Here is a 22,697-nt window from a genome sequence, read left to right as displayed (position 1 = left end):
ATCCGAGGGTCTCTCACCTGCCGGGACAGGCGGAGCGGGCTCCGGGGGGCATCCGGGGGTCTCTCACCTGCCGGGACAGGCGGAGCGGGCTCCGGGGGGCATCCGGGGGTCTCTCACCTGCCGGGGCGGGCGCGGGGCGCGGGCGGCGCTCGGGCGGGGTGGGGCGAGCGGCCGGCAGGGGGCGCCCCCGGGCGCGGGCGGCCGCGGCGGCGGCGGCGGCGGCGGCGGCGGCGGCCGGCGAAGACGATGTTCAAAAGCGGGCGGGGAGCGGCGGCGGCAGCAGCTCCGCGCCGAGCCCCGGGCCGCCGCCATGCGCCTCCCCGCCGCCGCCGCCGCCCTCTGCCTCTGCCTGCTGGGCGCCTGCCGCCTCCGCCGCGGGCTGGAGGCCGCCGCCGTGCGCGGCCCGTCAGCGGCCGCTCCCCAGCGACCCTCGGCAGCCGCGCCTTCCTCCGCCTCCTCCTTCTCCGCCGCCGCCGCCTCCCCCTTCTCCTCCCCGCCGCGGAGGGACGGGGCTCTCCGCAACGGCACCGTGGTGCCGCATCACTACATGGTGGCCCTGTACCAGCGCCTGGCCGCCCGCCGCGCCCCCGGCCGCCGCGCCGACACCGTGACGGGCTTCGCGGAGCGGGCGCGCAGCGGTGAGTGCGGGAAGCGCGTCCCCCCGCGCCGCTCAGCGCAGCGCCCGCGGCCGGGAAGGGGAGCGTGGACCGGCCGCCCCGCCGGGACCCCGCCGTCGGGCGGGAGAGAAGTCGATGCTTGGGCTTGGGAATGGGCTTCGGAATGAGGATGGGGCTTGGGGATGGAATTGTGCATGGATGTGAGGATCGTGCTCCTATGTGGATGTGGGGATGGACACACGGGGTTGTGCATCACTTTGAGCGTGAGTTTGGGGACGTGGTGGCACGCGGAGAGGATGTTCACACGTTGGTCCGAGCACGGGGCCGTGCCTGGGATAGGGCTGTGCGTTGGTTGGGGAATAGGGCTGTGCGTTGGTTGGGGAATGGGGCTGTGCGTTGGTTTCCGCACGGGGTGGTTGCAGGGGATGGAGCTTCACGGGATAGGGGCTGCGCATCCCGGTTTTTTAACGGGAATGAAGCCGTGCGCGAATATGAGCGGGGGAGTGCGGGCGAGTACAGGGCTGGGAGTGGGGTTGTGCGTGAGCATATGTTTAGGAGGGTGACGATGGGGACAGCAAACGGTTTGTGCCTGGCACTACTTGCCGACGGACATGAGCGTGGTGCTGAGCGGGGGTCGGGGGTGATGATGGGGTTGCACAGGCAGTCGGGATCAATCAAGGATGACGCTTGGTGCTGGGCGTGCGGTTCGGGACGGGGTGCGAGGTGCAGCCAGCCAGGACGGGGCGGGCGGCCGTGCGGGCGGCTCTCGGGACCTCCCGCCGCCTGATGCGGGGCCGGGGGCTGCGGCGCAGTTTAAGAGCAGCTTCTCCGCACGGCATCCCCGTCCCGCCAGAGCCTTTGCAGCCCGAAAAACTCCGCGGGGCACCGCGATGGGCCGGGCCGAGGAGGGAGCGCAGCCGCGGTGCCCCGGGGGTGCTCGGCCGCCGGCGGCCGCGGCGCTCCGGAGCGGCTCCCGCTAACGCCGCCGGCTGAGCTCGGCATTGCGGTCCCCTTCTCCCTCTTCGTCCTCTTTTGCCCTCTTCATATCTGCGGATCTAATAATGATAATCAAATGCATATAGGCACCTAACGGTATACTTCCAACAAATACATGTGTATATGTACTTCGCTCCCTGCCGGCTGAGTTCGCTCGGCTGGGGGAAAAAATAATACATTCCCGATCGAATAAAATGAAAACGCAAACTCAAAAGCAGCACAGCCGCCCCTCGTCGCCGGCTGCCCCGGGGTGGGAGAGTCCCCCAAGCGCCATCCCCAAACCCCATTCCCACACCCAGAAGGGGCCGTATCCTGCCGGCAGCCTTTGCGGGAGGGGGTTTACTGGAAGCTGAAGGGGAAACGTCGAGGGAGCGAGGCGGGACCGGGGGGAGGATGCTCCGGTGGGAGGGTGGGCAGTGCTCGGCTTGGGAGAGCTGGGCGAAAACTGCGCACAGGTCCTGGGAAGTTTCAGCACAAAACGAAACCAGATGAACTCTTCAAAGGGATCTCCTTATCTGCTCTTATCTGCTCCTCACAGGAATTTTAGATCTGCTTTTCAAATAGAAATTATAATAGCTATAATGAATAATTATACTACTATTAATGATAATAATAGCAGCAGCAGCAGCAGCAAATGACGGGGAGAAAACCCGGCGGGCGGTGCAGGCTGCACCCAGCGGCGCTGCCGCGGGGGGTGGGAGGGTGCCGGGCGGGGGTGTCGAGTAGGGCTCTGCCGGCAGCGAGTCGGGGTGCTCCGGGCACAGCAGAGATGTTTGCAGCAGCCCCAGGCCAGGTTTCTCGTTAACGAGGGAGAAAACAAAAAACGACCCTCCCAGAACTGAATTCATCTCTTCTTCCCAGCTCCACCGCCTTCAGTGTTTTTTTTTTTTTTTTTAATTCACATTGACTATATTTATTCAGTGTCAGAAACTGCACAAGTCTGTGTCAGGTCTTCAGATCCACCAAAAATAGTGACAAACTGAGGCTGGGCTCACTTTCATCCTCTGGGGGTACCTCTATCAGACCTGTGTGCCTGTGCCTATCTGCAAGGCGGAAATGGGATTTTTAACAGCATGTGTATGTGTGTGACACTTGGGGCAGAGAAAATCAGTGACAACCTGCTGATTGGGGATGGTAATGTGCTGCACAGGTTCAGGTGTGGCTTCTGTGCCAAAACAGAATAGCAGTGCATCTGGGGTCACTGGAATACCTGGGAGGAGACAGAGAAGCCTCCTCAGGATGTGGGGAAAGAGTGCTGATGAGAAGCCACTTGTTTGAATTGATTCCTCCCTCCCTCTGTACCTTCTCCTCCTCATTTGTTTTTGGTGCTCCCAGCCAGAGTGATGCTCATGGATGCAGGACACGAAGACTGTGTCCCGCTGGGATGCTCAGGGAGCTGTGCTGCACAGTGAGATCTCTCCCATTAGCTCTGCATCCCTTGCACTTCACCATAATGAGAGCTTTGCTTTGGCTTGCTGATATTTTAATTTTTTTTCCTTTCTTTTTCTTCTGTGTTATCTCTTCCAGATGCCTCCCCATCTGCCTTTGAGCAGCGATACCTCTTTGACATCTCCAGCCTGCCTGAGGCAGAGGAGGTGACGGGCGCAGAGCTGCGGATTCTGCGCTCCCTCCCTGAAAACCGGAGCTTGGCCCTGTCCCCCGAAGGCACCTTCCACCACCTCCTCCTTGCCACCTGCCCCAGCCAGGATGGCGAGGAGCCCCGGCTGCTGGACTCCAGGGCTGCAGACATTTTGGACACGGGCTCCTCCAGATGGGAGGTGTTTGATGTCTGGGAGGCCTTGCGAGATCAGAGGCAGAGATCGCTCTCGGGAAAACTGCTGTGCTTCCTGCTGAGGATTGTCTTGGATCAGTCGGGGCAGCTCCTGCCCCCCCGGCAGCTGGGCTTCGGCAAACCCCGGCCACAGCCCCATGAGCGAGCCCTGCTCGTGGCCTTCTCCCGCACCCAGAGGAAGGAGAACCTCTTCAAGGAGATCCGGGATAAGATCAAGGCCCTGGGCAGCCCCCCCTTCCTGGAGCCCCCTGATCCCAGCCAGGAGGTGTATGCCAAGAGGAGGAAGAGGAGGACCACCATTGCCGCCCGGTCTGGGGGCAGAGGCCATGGGAAGAAGGCAAAGACCCGCTGCAGCAGGAAGCCCCTGCACGTGAACTTCAAGGAGCTGGGCTGGGATGACTGGATAATCGCCCCCCTGGATTACGAGGCGTATCACTGCGAGGGGGTCTGCGACTTCCCCCTGCGCTCCCACCTGGAGCCCACCAACCACGCCATTATCCAGACCCTGATGAACTCCATGGACCCGGAGTCCACCCCCCCGAGCTGCTGCGTGCCCTCCAAGCTCAGCCCCATCAGCATCCTCTATATAGACTCTGGGAACAATGTGGTTTACAAACAGTACGAGGACATGGTCGTGGAGACATGTGGCTGCAGGTAGCAATTTCTGCAGCTCTCCCTACCCCTCTTGGCCTTGCTCAGCAGCCCTGCCCATTTTATATATAGAAATATAAATATATATATATAAAATATATATATACACACATACACATTTTGGTGTGTGCCTTTCCAAAAGCCGAGCTCAGAGCAGGTGTTCCCTGTCTTCCTTGGGCCACCCTGGCCATGACCCCAAGAGTGGGCCCCTCTGAGACTGTGAGGCTGCCACTATCTCTGTGCCTTGCCTGTTTCCCCCCGGAAAGGAGGGACACACAGCCTGGCAGAGCCCCAAGGGAATGTCTCCTCAGCCTCTGAGTTTTGCCTGATACACTCGGTTTGCCAAAGTGGCGCTGACAACATCTTTCCCAAAGGTTTTGGAAAATGTCTAGCCAAAATTTTCTCATTGGGAGTGACGACCTGGGGAGGTTGAGTGGTGTCTGCAGCAGAGGGATCAGGTCAGCATTGCCCTCTGGCTGTGGCGGTGGGATGGAGGTGAGGTAGGAATGCTCTTTCCTTTGAGTTAAAGGAGTTTTCCTGGCTGCCTTCAAATCTCTGCCCTGAGTTTCCTGGTGGAAAAATAAGGGATCCCTGGGGGAAGGCAGCGAGTGGAGAACTCGTGGCTGGAGTGGGCTGTAATCACTTGGTCCAGGACTGTTTGCAGTGGGGAGAGGTTTGTGAGCCTGCTGGCAGAGACAGGAAAGAAGGAGAACTGGATGCTAAAAGAGTCAGGTCTGAAGCAGAGCTTGTGCTCTCAAAAAGATGGGAGTGGCCCCGGGAGGGGTTAGCTGGAGATGCCTCCACTCCACGTGGCACTGGCCCTGTTGTCTACGTCCTTCAGGAGGTACCAGTTGGTGGGTCCCCTCCCTTTCCTGCACAAAACTCCATTTCCAAGTCATACTGGGAACCCGGCATCAGGCCCACAAGTCACACAGCCATCCTGAGCATGTCTGGAGAGAAACAAAGGTCCCGAGTTCCCTAGGGAAAAGCCATTTTGCTCGGGTTCTTCTCTTTCCAAATAATCTCTATAAAAGCACTAGGCTCCACCCTATCTTCCTTTGGCATCGATTTCCCAGGGAACTGCATCCCTCCCTGGACTGCTGGCTGCTCCCTGCTCCATTAAGGGAGCTGGATCCTCCAGGAACAGACCTTTCCCATGCAGAGGGCTGAGTGCTACCCTCTGGGCCTGCTACATGAAGCAGGGTGCTTTGACATGTGCTGAAAGGGCTGCAGGGTTTTACTAACTCAGGAGCTGAGTATAAATTACACCTTTAAACCAGAGAAGCCCTTCATCCATGCCAGGGTGTGCTTTGGATGCTGGGAAGCATTTCTGCTGCACCTCAGTGGCTTTTGGTACCAAACTTTGGCTTCATGGGTGGATTGGCTTGGACCAGAGATGTATTTGCACAGATTTTGTGTTTGATGGTTTGTTTTTTTCTTGTGGGCAGGGTGTTGGTGTGTAAACATCAGTGCTTATTGGTGATGGTAGTTTGCTTTTGGAGGAGATAAATCCCTGCTGGAAAACATGGGATTTTTCCTACATTAATCCAGTTATCCTCCATGGCAGGGGTGTTCTGCTGGGAGGGCTGAGCCTGGCCAGGGCAGAGAGGGCATCACCTCGAAGAGCTCTACTGAGATCCAAATGATTTCAATGGTCAGAAAAGCCTTGGTGAGCTCCAACAGCACCTTCCCCCCAAGTGCATCTGTGGGAAGTAAACCGTGCCCGTTGATAACAGGGACAGATCCACTGAGATAACACTCCCAACCTCCCTCCATCCTCGCCCACAGAGCCTGCTCTGCTTCCTCAGGCTGTGGCTGGTGGCAGCTCAGAGGAGCGAGTGTGTTGCCCTTAAGTCTCATGTACCCCCTTGACACCTGCAGAGCTCCTCTGGCTTTACATCCATGAATCCAAAAGGAAAACCTATCTCCCAGCCTCAGCACAAATGTAAATATATGCTAATGATGTACCTGTCCCCAGGGAGATGCTCAGAGATGGAGGTTGAGAGGGGAGAGGAAGGTTGAGGTCCATGCCATGGGTTTTCTCCCTGTCAGCATTTGGGGAGGCCAAGGTTCCTGAGTGGGTGAGGAGGAGTCAGCATGAGGATTTGTGGATTTCCTCTGCCCCTTGGCTTTAGCACAGCTGGTTGAGGAAGGAGGTTGGCACAGCAGTGCTCAAGCTGCCGGATTCCACATCAGTTATAAAGTTATCAAGCTTTGGAAGTACCTAATTTTTCAATTGCCTTTGGTTGTTTGATAGTTTTTCTCACTGCTGAGACAATTTTTTAAAATGTTTTTGTTTCTTTTACCCCCTCCCCTTCCTCCAAATATTTGTGGTGAAGGTTCACGGGCAGTTCAAATCCAGGCAAGATATATATAGCTCCTGGCAGCCCCTGCTGGCTGGTGGCTCTTGTGAGCCTCCACCAAAAAGGTATCCTGAGATCTGCTCCTGTGGGACTGTGTCCAAGGGGACATGACTCTGGTGTGTGTGACTCCCAGTTCTTGTGGTTTTTGTTCAGCCACAGTTGCAGGGAACAGACAGATGTCACCCTCCTCAGGTCCGGAGGTGGTTGATGGAGAGCAGGGTGACAGGTTGGGTCTTGCAATGCTTCACCCCGGTTCTGGGGCAGTGCCCATTGCTGGAGTTCATATCCTGAACCTCACGATGGCTTTGCTGGTTCTGGGGACAAAAGCAGTGGCTCAGTTTCTGCAGTTCTGTAGCCTGGATCATTATAATAACGAGAGGGGAGGATTTGGGGAGATGCAGAGGCTGCTGCTGGCAGCGATGCTGTCCGTAGTTTCACCCATGTGGGAGCCAGACCTGGCTCACGTGGCTGCAGGGAACCTGAACAGGGGTGTTTGGTGGGGGAGCAAACTTCATCCCCCTGAGGGGAGCCCAGCGGTGCTGGGGCCTGTGCCAGGTGCCACCTGTTCCTTTCCTGGGAAAACAACCTCTGGAGGACAACAGGAGGGCAAAGGATGGAGTGGGAGCCTCTTTCTGCTCCTCTAAGGAGTCAGGGGAGGCAGCTCCCTGCCTGGGGCTGCTCCAGAGGGATGTGTATGAGCAGGGCAAGGCTGGAGGAGAGTGGAGCTGGGGCTTTGGTGAGTAACTGTGCTGCTCCCCCTGGGTGAGTGTATCAGCTGCAGGGCTTGGCTGTCACATTGCTCATTGCTCCCAGAGGAGTATTTCCAGAGCAAAGGCCACCACCGCCCCCTTTATGAATCTCTGCATGACAACTGCAAGGGCTGCCTCTCCATCCCTGGGCAGATTTGGAGATTGCACCCAAACAGTGGGATTAGACTTAGGCAACAACCATCAGAGCTGCTGCAAATGTGTAGAGGTTTAGATTAAATATCGGGGGAAGAAAAGTCACAGAAAGAGTTGTAAAGCTGTGCCCAGGGAAGCGGTGGAGTCACCATCCCTGGAAGTGTTCAAAAACCGTGTGGATATGGCCCTTGAGGAGATAGTTTAACGGTGAACATGGTGGTGGTGCAGGGTTGATGCCAGGACTTGATCTTTTCCAGCCTTAATGATTACATGATTCTATGTGGAAGTGGTGGGGTGAAAGCCTTTCTGGGGCAGGGAGCTTCCTTCAGCTGAGTTGTTGCAGCCCTGCACTGCTCGGGGACAACACAGGGATGTGTCTGTAGAGGGCATGGAGCAGTGAGTCCTGCCTTTGCAGAAGGGTTGGTGGGGCACTGGCTGCAGGATGGTGGTAGCCCAGCCCAGCCCCCATCCCTGGAGCTGCTCCTCCGCAGAGCATCACCCTCTAATGCCAAAGGAAGGGTACAGAAAAAATGTATTTCTGATCAGTTGCCTCTTGCCTGAGCTGATTTTTGGGCACGTGTAAACTTTATAAATAAGAGACTAGAGGCTGAACATGGACAAATATTAATTCAGCAGACTCAGAGTGATTTTAATGGATAATTATAGGTTCTCAATCTGCAGTATTTATACAACCTTTCCAGTTAAAAAAAAACCCAAACAGTTTCCATGCAGTGCATATTCTCCTGGAGGATTTGTTTGACCTTAAGCACCATTTTTATCTGCAGGATATAATTACAGTGAAACTAGAAATATTAAGCATTTTAAACGAACTATGTATCCCTGCTTAACTGGCTCCCTCCTCTCTGACATGGGAATGTAATTGCTCAGGAGTAGGGAAACTTGCAAAATGATCCCATTTGACTTGGAAGCACTGGGGCTGGGATTTGGGGAAGCCTGCCCAGTTGTGACAGGGACTGGTGTGTGTGCCTTGTCTGGGGGCTCCTTGAGCTGGCACCCGAGCCAGTACCTGCAGGAACAGTCAGAAGCAAAATGACTTTATGCCCTGTTTAACCCTGGTGTCCAGGGGTGCTTCTGGCCTAGAAATATTTCCCAAGAATCACAGATTTTTTTTTTTTAAGCAATAATTGCTTTTTAATTCTCTTAAAATAGGGGGCTTGTCTAACCATGTGTGGCCCCCTCCCCCCTTTTTTTTCTTTTTTTACATCATACTTCAAATCCAGTGATAGGAGGGAAATCTCTCTGGTAGAGAGAAGGGTTCATGTGGAAAAGGGCTGATGTAGCTTCATCCTGGCACAGCTGCATTGCTCCCAGTGGCCTCACTTCTGATCAGCACTGGCAGATGGAGCCACATCCTCTTTGCCTGTTGACTGATGGTTGGCATATCCATAAGGAAAAGGCTGCAAAGGCACCAATTCTGATTAAAAGCAAACCCCAAGCCTTGAGCCTTCTGCTCAGGTTTGAGGGCCAGTGACTCCTGTGTGTGTTTGCACCCTGTGGGTTTCAACTCAGTGCTTGGCTGTGCAGCTCTCGTCGGGCAGCGCTGCAGTGATTTATCCCTCACACTCCCCTTGCAAAGCAAGCAGCTCCTTTTACAGTTTTAAGCTCTTATCCCACACACCTGAAAGAGGGATTTAGGGACAGTCACCTGTGCTGGCCCCCAGGGAACAGCAGATACATACACTCACCCTGCTGTTGGCAGGGAAGAGACAAGGGAGGCTGGGGCATCACTTAGGACCCTCTGGGAATGCAGGTTCCAGGGGCTTCAGCTGGGCAAACGGAGCAGAGCATCTTGGATGCTGATGGGATGCCGTGGCTGAACAGGAGTTTTGTGGTGAGCTTCTTGTCATGATTGTATCAATAGCAGCATTTACATTTACATCAAAACCCACAGGACTCATTTAATGTGGCAGATACATCATAAATACCAGCCCAGCTCATACTTGTGTTGGATGAAAAGTGGTGGGAAATGTCACGGTTTCCTGCTGAGCATGGAGCGAGTTGTGAAATCCAAGTGCCTTCTCTTTTGTCTGTGCTGGGGCAGCAGGGCCTTGTGCCAGGAAGAAAAAAACTCCATGGGGCAATGGCAACAAGAGCCTGGGTACTGCACAGAGGCTGTCACCTGAAACAGGGCTGTGAGCCACTGTGTTTGAAAGACAATCAGAACAAAGGGCTATCACTTGGACCCTGGCTGGGCAGTTCCATCAAATCACTTGCTGTGTCCCCTGTCCTGGGTGCAGCTGGAGTTGTGGTGTGAGTTTTTCTCTCTTCCCATCATGCTCTGTGGAGGTGAGTGGATGGGAAAACCTGTGTGGGAAAAAGCAAGGTCTTTGAGAGCAGTGTGATTCTTTTCTTAAGTCCTCATGACCAGCAGATCATGGGTGTTCCACTGGCCTCAGAGAAGCTCCCTTGGCATCAGGGATCACTTATGGTGGGGCCAGAATGGAGATGCTGGGTGGCAGGAGCAGAGTGTAGTGGTGTCCCCACTGTGGGAGTGTCCTCCATGGAAACACAATGAGGAAAGGAGTTGGGGAGTACCCGTTCTGTGGGTTGGGTGTGTCACAGGAGCCTGTGATTTTGTGTGGTAGGGGCAGAGTTTTTCTGTCTTTCCTGTCTACCAATTAATGGCTGGTAAAAGAGTGAGATGTTCCACCAGGCTGGTGTGTGTGACACCTTCCATTTTGTCATAGCTGGGTTATGTCTTCCAAGGTAAAACCAGCTGCATTCAGTCCTTTAAAGCTCTTTGTTCGCAGTACAACATGTTGTGAGGTACATAGAAGTGCAAAGATGTCTCTGGAAATCACTTATGTCTTATCAGCCAGTGATCTGGGCCTTCAGAAAATGACAAAAATTTGGAATTCATGCTGGTGTAACCCACTGACCAAGGAGCCCACCCTACATCTTAAAGGATGTTTTGCATCTTTGCACCTTGAGACACAAATAGCCCTATGGCTGCTTTTCCCTTTTACTGGCAGCAGTACCCAAACAACCGCTGGATTTTCCATGTTGGAGAGGAGCCTGATGTATGTGGTGGTGGGAAGGAGCACTGGCAGGCTGACGGATGCAGTGGGTTTGACTCTTGCTGAATGGATGGGCTAGGGTAGGAAGCTTGGGCTGTGCAGCATTTTCACAGAGCTGCTACTGAAAAATCTTAAACCAAAGCTTGATCCATTCCCATCCATTCCATGGATGAAACCAGAACTCCACACGTTTTCAATGGTTTTTCAGCAGGTTTTACTCTCTATTTTTCTGTCATCACCACTTAATTGTTCAGTTGAACATTTTGCGAGCTCATTTTTCTGCTTTGATACTTGTGCTCATGCTTTGGATTTTCAGGACGGGGAGTGTGGAGACTTGGCTGTGGTGTTTGGTGGGGGAAGAAGGGTGAGGAAGGGATGGCTGAGCCTCAGCAGCAGGAGGACGTGGTGCAGTCTGTGCCTTTGGGCAGGGGACGTTGAGGGGACAGGTCTGGCAGGATTGAAGCTGGTGGGAGGAGGGGACCTGCTCACGATGGGTCACACACTCAAGTGATTCTCTGATGGAAGGTGGGAGTGTTTCTGATGGAAGGTGGGGGTGTTTGGGTATCCCCTCCCCTTCTCTTTGCCACAGTGTCAACCTGTGCTGGTGCCACCCTGGTGTCCGTCATTGGAGGAATGAGACCCAGAGGCTGGGCCAAGCCTGGCCTCCCTGGGAGCTGTGGCATTTGCCTTGGTCTCAATTTTTGGGGAGATGGTAGCCTTCTCTGTGGTGTTTCATTTATATCCTCCATCCTGCCTTGGTGAAGACAGGGAAGGAGAACAGTAGGGAATAAACAGGAGGCAAAATTTAGGGCTGCTTTGCTCCCAAGCTGGTCGTCCCAGGGAGCTGTGTGTCAGGAACTGCTGAGCACCAAGGGGCTCACAGGAGCTCAGCCAGCAGCAGCAGTGTGAAATAGCACCCACAGGCCAGGAGAAGGGATGGTCACACATGGAGGGCCCAGGAAAAGGGATGGTCACACAGAGAGGGGCCAGGCTTTGGTCCTTGAAGGTGCCAGAGTTAAGTGGGTGTGTAGGAAGTGATCAGCTGGGGATGGGGCATTTTGTAGGAGCAGCTCATCCTCTCTTTGCCCAGGGAGGGGGTGATCATCCTGCTTACACTCATCCCACCTGCTGTGAGTGATTAACCTTTTAAAGAAGGGTCTGAGTTCCTGAGGTGCTCCATGTCCAGAGCTCCCACACGCTTCGGCTGAAGCCACATTTGTGCAGTGCCTTTGCAAATGGAGCTCTCACAGCCGGAGGACTCGGGCTGTGCCCACCTGGAGTCACGAGTCCTGTCTTGCTCTGCAGTTCCCACTGGAAAAGCTGGTGGAGATGCTGCTCAAAGGAAATGGACACCTGTCTGTGCAGCACAGACCCGCTCTGCTCCTGGTGCTCCCTGTCTTGGATGAAGCAGGGAGCAATGTTGATCCGGTTTGCTCAGTCCCTTCGTATCCCATCACTGCGCGCTGTTTCCGGAGCCTCAACACTTCCTGGAGTTCCCTTGACAAAATGAGCCTCTCTGCTGGTCAGTCATGGTTTTATTTATATGTTCTTTTCTTTGATTAGAAAGGAAAATGTCAGAAAATGAGAAAGTTTCCAATAACTGTATCTGTAGTAGCTACAATTTTTGAAGCAATACTCATATCCCTGTGTGTGCCTCTGAACTATCCATGTATTTGTTCAGCTTTTTCAGGTCTGGGTGTGTGAAATATCTCTAAAGAAGATAGCTCTGTACGTGATGGTGTAAATGCATTGTTTGTATGTATCTAAAGTTTAAATAGATTGTACATATGGGATTGTAAATGAACTGTAAACAGCAATCTATATTTTCTTGAATATATTATATAGCAGTATATATTTGTTAAATATTCTTGTATACTCTTCAATAACCTTTTTAATATTTTGTACAGATAAGTTTATTAAATATTTTATTGATAAATAGACCTCTGCAAGATTTTCTTTTGATGACTTGTGCCTGTGTCCTGAAACCAGATGTCAGAGCAGCCTTTGTAAACCACCTTTATTCCCTGGGCTACCTAAGGTGTTAAACCAAAAATGAAATACCCATTCATTTTAAACTGCCTTCCAGGGCAGCCACAGGTGTTTTCCAATAAATAAATTCACACAACAGTGAGTGTTTGTGATGGATTTATCATCAAAATGCACATACTTTTTCTTCCCTGTGTTTCTGACTAGTGTTCACCTGCTGTGATGAGTAGCTACCCAGCTCCAGCCAGCCAAACAGGATTCTCTCCGTTGACTCCATCAGCCTGGACAACAGAAAGGCTCCATGGAGACCTCAGTATGGCCTTCAGTGCTTAAAGGGGGGCTTATGAAAAAGAGGAAGAGTGACTTTTTACACAGGCAGATAGTGATAGAACAAGGGGGAACGGTTTTAAACTAAAAGAGGAGAGATCTAGATTGGATATTAAGAGGAAATACTTTCCTGTCAGGGTGGTGAGGCTCTGGCACAGGTTGCCCAGAGAAGCTGTGGGTGCCCCATCCCTGGAAGTGTCCAAGGACAGACTGGAGATGGAGAGTGAGGTGCTTTAGCATGTGCTCCTGCAATGGACATCACCCACGTGCCTTGAAGGCAGAGTGAAGGTAATAAGGATTATGATTCTCTCTGCTATCTCCCTAAGCACACAGTACTGTGAACATGCAGGTATGAAGTAAGGCACATTTGGAGGCATGGAGGAAGTCCTCAAGGCAATCAGGTATGTGGTTTAGACATAGCAGAGCAAATTCAGCTTTCAAGACTCAGAAGAAACGTGGAGAACTGAAAAGAGAGGTTTCCCTGAAGGACTTAGAAATTAATTATTAAAATCCTTGTATTTTCTAGGCTGTCCCTTCCTCTTAAGCACACATGGAAACACATGGCTCAGTTGGAGTAAGGCATGGTCATTTCTATTCCCAGTGGCATATGGAGCGACAGACCAAGCAGGACCCACTTTTTGGTCAGTGTCCTGCATCCCCACATGCCCATTTTATGGTCACACTGGCTAAGGGGATCTCTTGGTAAACGTTCTCTGGGGAGGGAGGCAGGATGGCATTTGCGCCCTTGCCCCCTGGCCCACTCTGTGAGCAGCTTTACAGGAATGTGCCATCTTAACAAAGTATTTTCAACAGGACACTGAAGGGTGAGAGCAAATGGTTATTCACAGGCATCCCACCATGTCTTCACTGAAACCAGTAGGAGTGGTGGTGGGGTTTATGTTCAGTGGACACGGGTTTTTACTCCACAGCACTTCATACTACTCATGTGATTGACAACATATGCTAGTCAGTTTATAACTGAGGAGAAGTCAAAGGCACAGCAAGGACAGAGGAGATGTCCAAGGTCACACATGAATACAATGGAAGAAAATGCAGAGCATTAGTAAAAGAGGACATAGTCTGAACTGGGACTGGATCACTCTGGATGCTTAAAATCCTGTGGGATTATTTTGTGGGTGGAAATACAAGTTCTTTCCTGTTACTTCCAAAGGGAGCCGGAGGAAGGGCAACCCGGTGTGCCATGACCTTCCTATAAAGAGTGTCCTGCAAGGAACAGCTCTTCCAGGGGCGGTGGCAGACTTCCCTGGGCAACAAGTGATTTCAGCAAGTGTAGCGATTTCTCAGCTACAAGTGATTCCAGCTCTTGTGATTCAGCTCTTTGTGAAATCACCCAAGGTGAACTCGGGGACAGAGAGACAGGAGCCTCGTTTGGCAGTTCCACAGAGGTCCCCTTTATTGTCCAGCAGCCCCTGTGAAGGGCTGGCCAGGAACAAAACTCCCTGCATCAGGGCTAGGGGGCAGAGGTTATATGGGGTAGGCAGGGGGTGGGGTAGAAACCAATCAGCCAGCTGGGTGCTGGGTATTACCACACAGAAACAAGGCGTGCTGGGGGTGGTTCACTTTCTCACCATGACCCAGAGGAAGGTTGCTTATTTCTGGGGAAGATCATCTCGCCCTCAGGCTGTTCTTCTCCAAGGGAGAGCAGAGGGCTCCTGTGCCAAGGGCTCCCAGTCCTCCACAAGTCCACCTTCTTTTTTTGCTAAGAACACCTCCCGGCCTTTTTAAAGCAGCGTAGCTTTGAGGTGAAGGGGAAGGGTTGTCTTCACTTTTCCTCCCTTTCCACTTTCCCATGAACACCAGTGAGCTGCAGTACTCCCTGCATGATGAGAACATGATGTTAGCACTTCAAAACATTTATATTCTGTAAATGGTATTCCTGTATCCTACAAGGATAGATTGGAACAGCTGAATCCTTATCAAATTTTAGGGGTGCCTGTTAGGAAAGAGGAGTAGATGAGTCTTGACATTGCAAAAGCCTGTCTTTCCTAATTCCAAGTCATCTCATCTTCATGGATTCCTCTCAGTGTACGAAACATAGTATTTCAGAGTCTGGGGGCTTTGCTGAAGATGTTCACAAAGGGGGAGAGTGGGAGGCACTCCCCACTTCCTCCTTCAGTGTGAATTGCTTCAAACAGGAGGGCAGAAGATCTTTGAGTGTCTGACTGGCAAACCCTGCAGTCAGGTACAGTCAGGCAGATGTTTTAAAGAACACCCTGTATTTTATTAGCTGCTGCAAACTACTTTCCACAACACAACTATTTTCCTGCAAGCACATTCCTGCAACAGGCAAAACCGAGGCTGTTGACTATCAGCTCAAGCACTCTGAAAGACTTTTTAATTAAATCCCTCCCTGCCTGTCCCATCTGAGAATGAATGTTAGCCTGTTCCATAACTTCTGCGTGATGCTACTGAGAGCAGCGATCGCTCCTGGCAGCTGCTTGTGCTGTTACTGCTGGATCTGCTGCTTGTGCTCAACCCCCATCAGCTGTTCCAGAAATATATGCTGTTTTAATAGTTCCTGGTCACTCACAGACGCTCTCTGGATTCCTATTTTGTAAATGTGCCAGGAAAGAGCATTTGCCTGCAAGTGAAGAGCCTCAGAAACTTATTGTAGTTGGGAGTCTGAGCATGACCTGTGACACAGAGTAAAACAAGTCTCTTGGGTCTATTGAGTTTATCCAAACCCAGTAATAGTTTGAGTGACTTTAAAATGATAACATTGAACATCTTGTTTAAAGTCTTTGCTGGCAATTAGCTAGACCAAAGAAAGGGATGGGGAGTGGATAGATGTATAAACCCATTTTTTGTAAAATAAATACATAAATGACCTCAGCTGCAGAGAAGAGATTATCTGCCGTGGCTCATGTATGCAATCTGTCTCCGTGAGTCAAGAATCTGGTGTTTAGCTTGGAGTCCAACTCCAAATTCTTCACCATAAACACTGGGCAAGCACTCATCCAGCTTCCTGAAGGGACAAACCTCACTGATCCACACACTCCATAGCTCATTCAGAGCAGCAAACACGGAGCTGGAGGCAGCAAGGGGAAACTGATTGATTATTTTGGAGGGGCTCTGGATAAAAATGCTTAAGCGAGTCAGGTGCCTACCACCCACGGATTTTCTGTGCACTTGGCAGATGTCTGCATTGCATGTGAAATTTGGGGTTTGGCAAGTATTTTTGTAAATTTTGTATGCATGAAGTAATAAAGGAGGTGAACTAGGACTAAACAAGTTACCAAAACAAAGAATCAAGTTACATTTTACCATAAATTTATTTTTGTTACTGGAGTTGTGTACTTTTAATAAAAGGTATCGATCTAGCAAAACACTTGCACATGAGTCAAAGTCACTGCACTAGCAGGGTTACTCGTGTGGTGAGAATCAAGCACAGATGTGAATGACAGTGAGTAGGTGCTACAGCATACAGTCAATATATTTGTGATAGGTTTTCCAAGAATTCTTAAATAGTCTAAAATAGGCAAGACCACACTGTGTTTTCATGGTAAATTGGCACATTTGGACCACAAGCACTTCTGACACTCTTTGCCTGGGGTGACAATGAACACCATGGGCTTCTGAGGAGCTGGATTCTCACTGTGTGGGATCTGCTCCTCTCAGGAAATACAGCTGTGGAAACTAGGCCCGTGTGTTTTAGCAATGAATAGAGTAGCAAATTTTCAGATCTTAGCCTTACAGTAACAGCTTCTAGGAGGAAGGTAGCAATTGAATCAATATGGTTTTGGTAATTCTAGAGAAAATTATTTTTAAGAAAATTGTAAGGCATTCTTCTGCAGTAGATCTGGTCATCACTGACCAGACCTAATCTCAGTTTAGGTCTTAATGCAGTTAGGATTTAGTATAATGGATTAACATTTGTATAAAAGGCATACACAAGTCAAGTACAAGTATTGCTAAATTAATTTCTCATACAAAGTATACGAATAATGCACTGTAAACAACTGCTTGTCATAGGTGCTTCAGTTTCCAGGCTGTAATAATTGCTTTTCATCTTTGGTTAATACAAGACTTCTTCAGGTCTCAGGAGATCCACTACAACAGCTGAACTCCCACAAACTGAGTCTTTGCTGATTCCCTGATTCCACATACTTTGAAGAACAAATGTTTTGTTCAACCAGATCAATGTGCAAACCAAAACAACCAAGTGAACTGCAGTTTTTATGCTGCTGACACACAAACAGGTGCACATGTACAGGTATGTGTACACTAATGTATCTCCATGTATGTGCACGTCCTCCCCGTCTCTGCCCCAGGGAGCACCTCAGCCTACGGACGCAGGGAGCATCTGCCACAAGGCCACCCAGCTGGGATGATGCCAGCATCTGGGGGCTATGCAAGCACACACAGACACACACAGCTATGGACTTCTAAAGTGAGCTCAAGGATTGTTTTGATCGTGACTGAAAATGGACCTGTAGAAAGAAGGAAAGTCCTGTGACTCTCCAACGAGCAGAATCAGTTGCATGGGCAGCCCTCACTTTGAACGTGTCTGGTTCCTCCCCACGCTGCTGAAACTGTGCTCCCAACATTCCTGCCCCACTCATCAGTACCATTTCATTACATGGCAGTGTAATTGGAAAATCCACTGGCTAGTCTCAAAAGCTGAACCAGTTTCTGATACAAAGAAGGTCACTTAAATCCACTATCAGTCTACAGGTTTGAAAACGAGTCCAAAATTTCCAGGAACTGAACTCTATTACAAGTTGCTCTAAATACTAGTGAAAGGTTCAAGGGGGGGGGTTAGAGAGCAGTGGAAGGGGTGTGTATAATAGTGTAAGAAAATGAAGCAATTAATTGATCTTCCTGCATCACAGAGAACATTCTCCAATACCATTCTCACCCGTATCAAAACTGGTAATAAATCATGTAAGTTAGATAGTCAATGCATCATCTAAATTCATCTGTTTGCAAGGGCAGGACCTTGCCTGACTATACTCTGTAGTGTTTTGCTTATTTATAAATGTCTCTCTGAACTCCACAGGGAGACTATTTCACAGGTTCATGGCTAGAAAGCTTTTCCTGATTACACTTGGCTTTGTTCCCCTTACTTGCAATATTTTCATTTCTAGCTATTCTCTGTAACTTCTTTTGTTATCACAACTGGTAGGATGCTTTTTTCTATTTTTTTCCATCTGTAAAGGAGAGGGTTCACCAAATGTGAGGAACAGTGAACTTGTCAGCACCATGCAAGGGTCTGGTTCTCAATAGTAACGTTCATGCCATGTCATGGGTGCAGGCGTGGCACAGTAACAGATGTTTTCTGATGGTGAACTTACCTAATTTGTGGCTTGGCAGAAAATTTCATACTTCAGTCCTTAGAGCAAAGAACTGAAATTTAGACATGCATCAAAAGTGGTTTAATTCTTTAAAGTTGCTGAGCAAGCACTGTTCTCATGGACTTCATTAGGAGAGCTAGGCCACCTAGAAGTTGTTATACATGGATTCTGCAATCCATTTTAACCTTTAAATACTGGCATTTTTGACCAGTGTACTTTCCCTTCTCTACAGTCAACTGAAAAATGAAACACTTGGCCATGTTCCAGGCAAGAGATCCTTATGTATTCCCTTGCTGAGCAGCCACAGATACCTTACAGCATTTCTAATACCCTATGGAGTCCTGGCAGTGCCCCAAACCCCTGGTGAGACTTGGAGAAACTGTACACCTGATCTACACATCTCCCCAAAACTCATCCTGAACTCATCCTGAACTCAGCCTGACCAACCCTCTCTGATCCAGAGGAGACAACATCAGGGTTGTCCAGGGCCTTGGGCTGTTCTGGCTGCCATGCACCTGGCTTACACAGATGGGTGAGACACAAGGAGAGGGCCAGGCCTTTCACAGCATTCCAGGATCCATGGCCAGGATCCACCCTCATCCCGACACTTCTCCAGCAGTGAGTAAGGTGGTAGTAGCTCAGGTACAGTTGTATCAGCATTGTCTACAGCACCAGCAGACAATAAATATTCCACCCTTTGCCAAGTCTTACAGAGTCCTGAAGACTCAGGATGAAACTACATAAGCACTGAGTCAATAAAACTATACTTTGGACCAGCCAGTCTCTCTTTAACTTTCGCCAAAACATCTCAATAGAAAACAAGCCATAATCTATAGTAAACAGAAAAAAAATAAGACAGACTCTCTCACAAAATAATTACACGTTCACAAAATAATTACATCATTTTCTTGTTAATCACTGAATTAGTGTTTATAATTTGGTCAGATCGTCCTGTAGCCAGTCTGTGATCATGGCAGCCATCTCCTTGCTGGCATCGAGCACGAAGGCGTGGCGGAGCCCCTTCTCACAGAGCCGAATGTCCCCGTCTGGAAAATCCATTTTGATCTCATCGTAGTAGTGCTGTGGACACCAGCTGTCTCCAGTTCCATAGTAAAAAATCAGCTAGAAAGCAAAGCATATCAAATAATCAGTGTGGAAAGTTACTGAAGGAGTAACCAATACAATAATTTGGAAATAAGCAATGCATCAGGTGCTGACATATACTGTGAGGAAGAGCAGATTGGTACTTCTTGGTTGTTTCCAGGTCTGCAGGTATGATGAAGACAATTAAATGCTCTGTGACTCAGTTTCCTCAACTGCAAAACTGTGGAACACAATACAGGCTTAACTCTGAAAACAGAGATCTGCTGATGAAAGCCTGGCTGACTTAAGAAATTTCTTACTATGGCTCAAATAATCAAGTTGTCCATGGAGCCTACCCCTAAGCAGTCCAGCTGTTTTCCATAACTGTTACAAGTTTTTTGTGTTAGCTTTCCAGCTATTTAAAAAAAGCAGTGACCAGGGACATCTTCACCTGTATCAGGTTGCTCAAAGCCCCATCCAACCTGACCTTAAATGTTTTCAGGGATGGGACATCCACCACCTCGCTGGGCAACCTGTGCCAGCGTCTCACCACCCTCATTGTAAAAACACTTCCTCCTTATAGTCTGAATTGATCCTCTTTCAGTTTAAAACCATTGCTCCTTGTCCTATTGCAACAGGCCTTGTTAAAAATTTTGTCCCATTTTTCTTACAGGCCCCCTTTAGGTACTGGAAGGTGCTGTAAAGTCTCCCTGGAGCCTTCCCTTCTCCAGGCTGAACAGCCCCAACTCTCTACCTTATCCTTGTGAAGTTCTGCCTGTGTGGAGCGCAGGCACCTCCCAGAGATCAATGAACTTTCTTCTAGGTTGTAACATGGAACTAAAATTCTGCAGAAGTCCATTTTGATTTGATCTTGCCCAATATAACCTTGGCTGATGACATACATGAAGCAGGTGCTACCTGCCGTAGAGCCCACCTAAACACAAAAGTCCTAAATTCTAGGCAAATATCATATTCAGGGAAGTGTCTTTTCTCTCTGTTAGAAACAGTGAAAGTCACGTTTCCCCAAGTCATCATTTCTCCCCATTTTCATCTTGACTTTGCATGCTATAGCTATGCTTTTCAATTTCTGTTAAGTATATGAGGGGAAAGGACTTGTCTGGGAGAAACCTATGGATTTCAGACTGAACAAGAACAAGATTAATGATGAGCACTCTTCATAGTAAAATGTTTGAATGCAGGTACCAGAACGATGCTGATTGCTCAACACATCACACACACAGCTTGGCCCAATTCCATTATTCGCATTTGTTTCATATTTCATTTCTGTACTTCAGTGAATAACTGAGCAATGCTAACATAAATTAGGGGACAAGAAGTTTTCCTTTCATCAAAAATATCTTCAATTCCATCATTTTTGTAGCCATGTGGAATATAAATAAATGGACCCACTGGGGTAGAGGTGGGCTAAGAGCCCAGACTGCATTTCACAAACTGTTACAAGGTTTTGTCTAACTCACTTTTCTCTTGCTGAAATTTGCCACATCTTGTACATTATTGACTATTGGCTGTACCCAAAATACAGTATCTCAGTTGCACAGACACCAACCCCAGCTATACTTCTATTTATGTGCAAAACATAGAATATAAACCATCCCATGTTAACAGACATTATTGGTTTCCTTTGTCACTCACTACTTACTGAAAACAAGGTGTGTTGTTTGCTCTAGCAGAAAATTTCTTTTGATCTTGTCTTCAATTCATCAATCACAAGATGTCATACTAGCAAAAGTTCTTCAGAAAAGCCAATGTAAAATGTCCAGATGCATTCAGGCCTTTTGGAAGCGAAACATCTAACCAAATTATGTTTAACCCTGGGCTCCATTACCAACAGATACAGAAATAAAGATTATGAAACTGAGGGGGGGAAAAAAGCAATGGAGCAACTCCAGTTTAATGGAGTAGTCCTTGAAATGGTTGGATTTTTTGAAAGGCAAGTCTTAGAGTCTCATCACATGATCATTTAGAAAAAGATGAAAAGCCATTTACACTTACAAAGGTGGATAAAATACTTGGCTTAGTCTGGATGGACTGTGAAATGGGCTGTTCTCCAGGTACGGTTGTAAACTTGAGAACTCACAGATTTGAAAATGCCTAAACAGACGATTTATGTGCATTCTTAGCTGGCCCCTGGTATATTTGCATTACAGTTTAATCTTTCACTGCATGATCCAAAGGATCCTTGACTCTCTCAATCCACTGACAGGATGACATTCAGCTGATGAGCTGCTATTTGATAGTATTTCTCGTTTTAAATTCTGTGTGCGGTCTGAGGATTTATTTACTACATACTTCACAGTTTACAGACAGGATTTATTTTCTTTATGCTCTGCATTCCTCTGGCATGCACCACTACAGGATTTGCATGCTCACATTTATTAATTTAGTTTTGCAACACCTTAGTGGCCAGTTTTATCTCCATTTTGCAGGTGGGAAGCACAGAAATTAATGTCAAACTACATTTATTAATTTGAAAGCACGCAGTGTAGAGTGAAATATCTCAAGCTGGTTTTCCAGTGTGTGCAGCATTACACAGTATTGACTATACTCAAAGCACTCCTGGACCACACTTGCAGGTGTTCTGAAACACTGTTTATCTATCTGTATTATACATTTCAAGGTCTTAAATGAGATATTCAGAAACGTGAGAACTGTGACCACATATGAAAAATACTGATGACTTCACCAAGACACCATTCTCTTTAAAGTTTAGGTGCCTTTACCATGAACTTATTTACTCATATTTCAATAGGCATTTTACCCCTTCTGCCACAGGTGAGGTAGGAGTTCTGCATCCTGCTGTCTCCTTCGTTACACAGGTCTTTTGGTTAGTGAAAGAAGAAAAAGGAAAAGGGATGTTTTAACGAAAGATCAGTGCTGAATGCTTACACAAAAGTGTCTGAATTGAGGTCATTCCTCCCCAACTGTGAAATGTTTGGTAATGCAACATCAACTGGTTTTAGCAGAACTTGTGTGTACAGTCTGCTGGGCTTTGAGGAGGTCAACCAAACCCCAGGTATTTCACACGTAGCACCTACGTGTACTGCCAACAGTGTCAACACCTCTAGATTTGCTGCTTTAGGCCTCTGTTCCTTAAGGTCATGGCATAATTGAAAGAAGCAGCACTGTCAGCTTCTGGCCAGAGGAACATGGGACACCTTTCTGCTGGTGTCACATTGGAGGCATCCAGCACAGAAATTAATGATTTATTTTGAATCTATGGGGTGTTTTTGTCCATATTTAACATACTTTGGTTCACATACTTTGGTTACCATACTTTGGACCACGTGGAGCTCTTCCAACTGAAACTAAAGCAAAGATGCCCTTCAGGATCACACTTAACAAGCTCCGGTCACCAATGGACATTCAGTCCATGGGACCAGACAACTGTTGGCTAAAGTAATAACCCTCTCAGGTGCCTCCACTGGGAACACCAGGTCCTCACCACTTACTATCCATGTCTACAAATTCTCTTCTATAGTGCTGCTTCTGTTCTTAAGGTAAACATAGTCACTGGCACCTGCTGAGAACAGGAGCAGTAAGAGTTTTGAAATTCAGGTTCCCTTCCAAGCAGAAAAGGGCAGGACATCTACGAACTACTTGTCCAGT

The 22,697-nt window shown here is 49.0% G+C and overlaps 2 protein-coding genes across 3 annotated transcripts in view; one reads left to right on the top strand and one right to left on the bottom strand.

Annotated features, from left to right (window-relative positions):
* Positions 1 to 310: 310 nt before the first annotated feature.
* Positions 311 to 12,486, top strand: GDF7 (growth differentiation factor 7). Its single transcript, XM_032104051.1, has 2 exons — positions 311 to 638; positions 3,141 to 12,486. The coding sequence occupies exons 1-2, from the start codon at positions 311 to 313 to the stop codon at positions 4,061 to 4,063; spliced, it is 1,251 nt and encodes a 416-aa protein (XP_031959942.1). The 3' UTR covers positions 4,064 to 12,486.
* Positions 12,487 to 15,941: 3,455 nt separating this feature from the next.
* LDAH (lipid droplet associated hydrolase) overlaps positions 15,942 to 22,697 on the bottom strand; it is a 112,512-nt gene continuing 105,756 nt past the window's right edge. For both annotated transcript variants that reach the window (XM_032104053.1, XM_032104052.1), the window contains one exon: positions 15,942 to 19,109. In XM_032104053.1, the coding sequence (XP_031959944.1) occupies positions 18,918 to 19,109 (192 nt within the window). In that variant the 3' untranslated portion in view covers positions 15,942 to 18,917. The remainder of the gene's footprint in view (positions 19,110 to 22,697) is intronic.

This window comes from Corvus moneduloides, chromosome 3, assembly GCF_009650955.1.
Source record: "Corvus moneduloides isolate bCorMon1 chromosome 3, bCorMon1.pri, whole genome shotgun sequence".
Classification (NCBI taxonomy): Eukaryota; Metazoa; Chordata; class Aves; order Passeriformes; family Corvidae; genus Corvus; species Corvus moneduloides.
The sequence above is the reverse complement of the archived record's forward strand: the minus strand, read 5'-3'. Positions and strand labels throughout refer to the sequence as shown.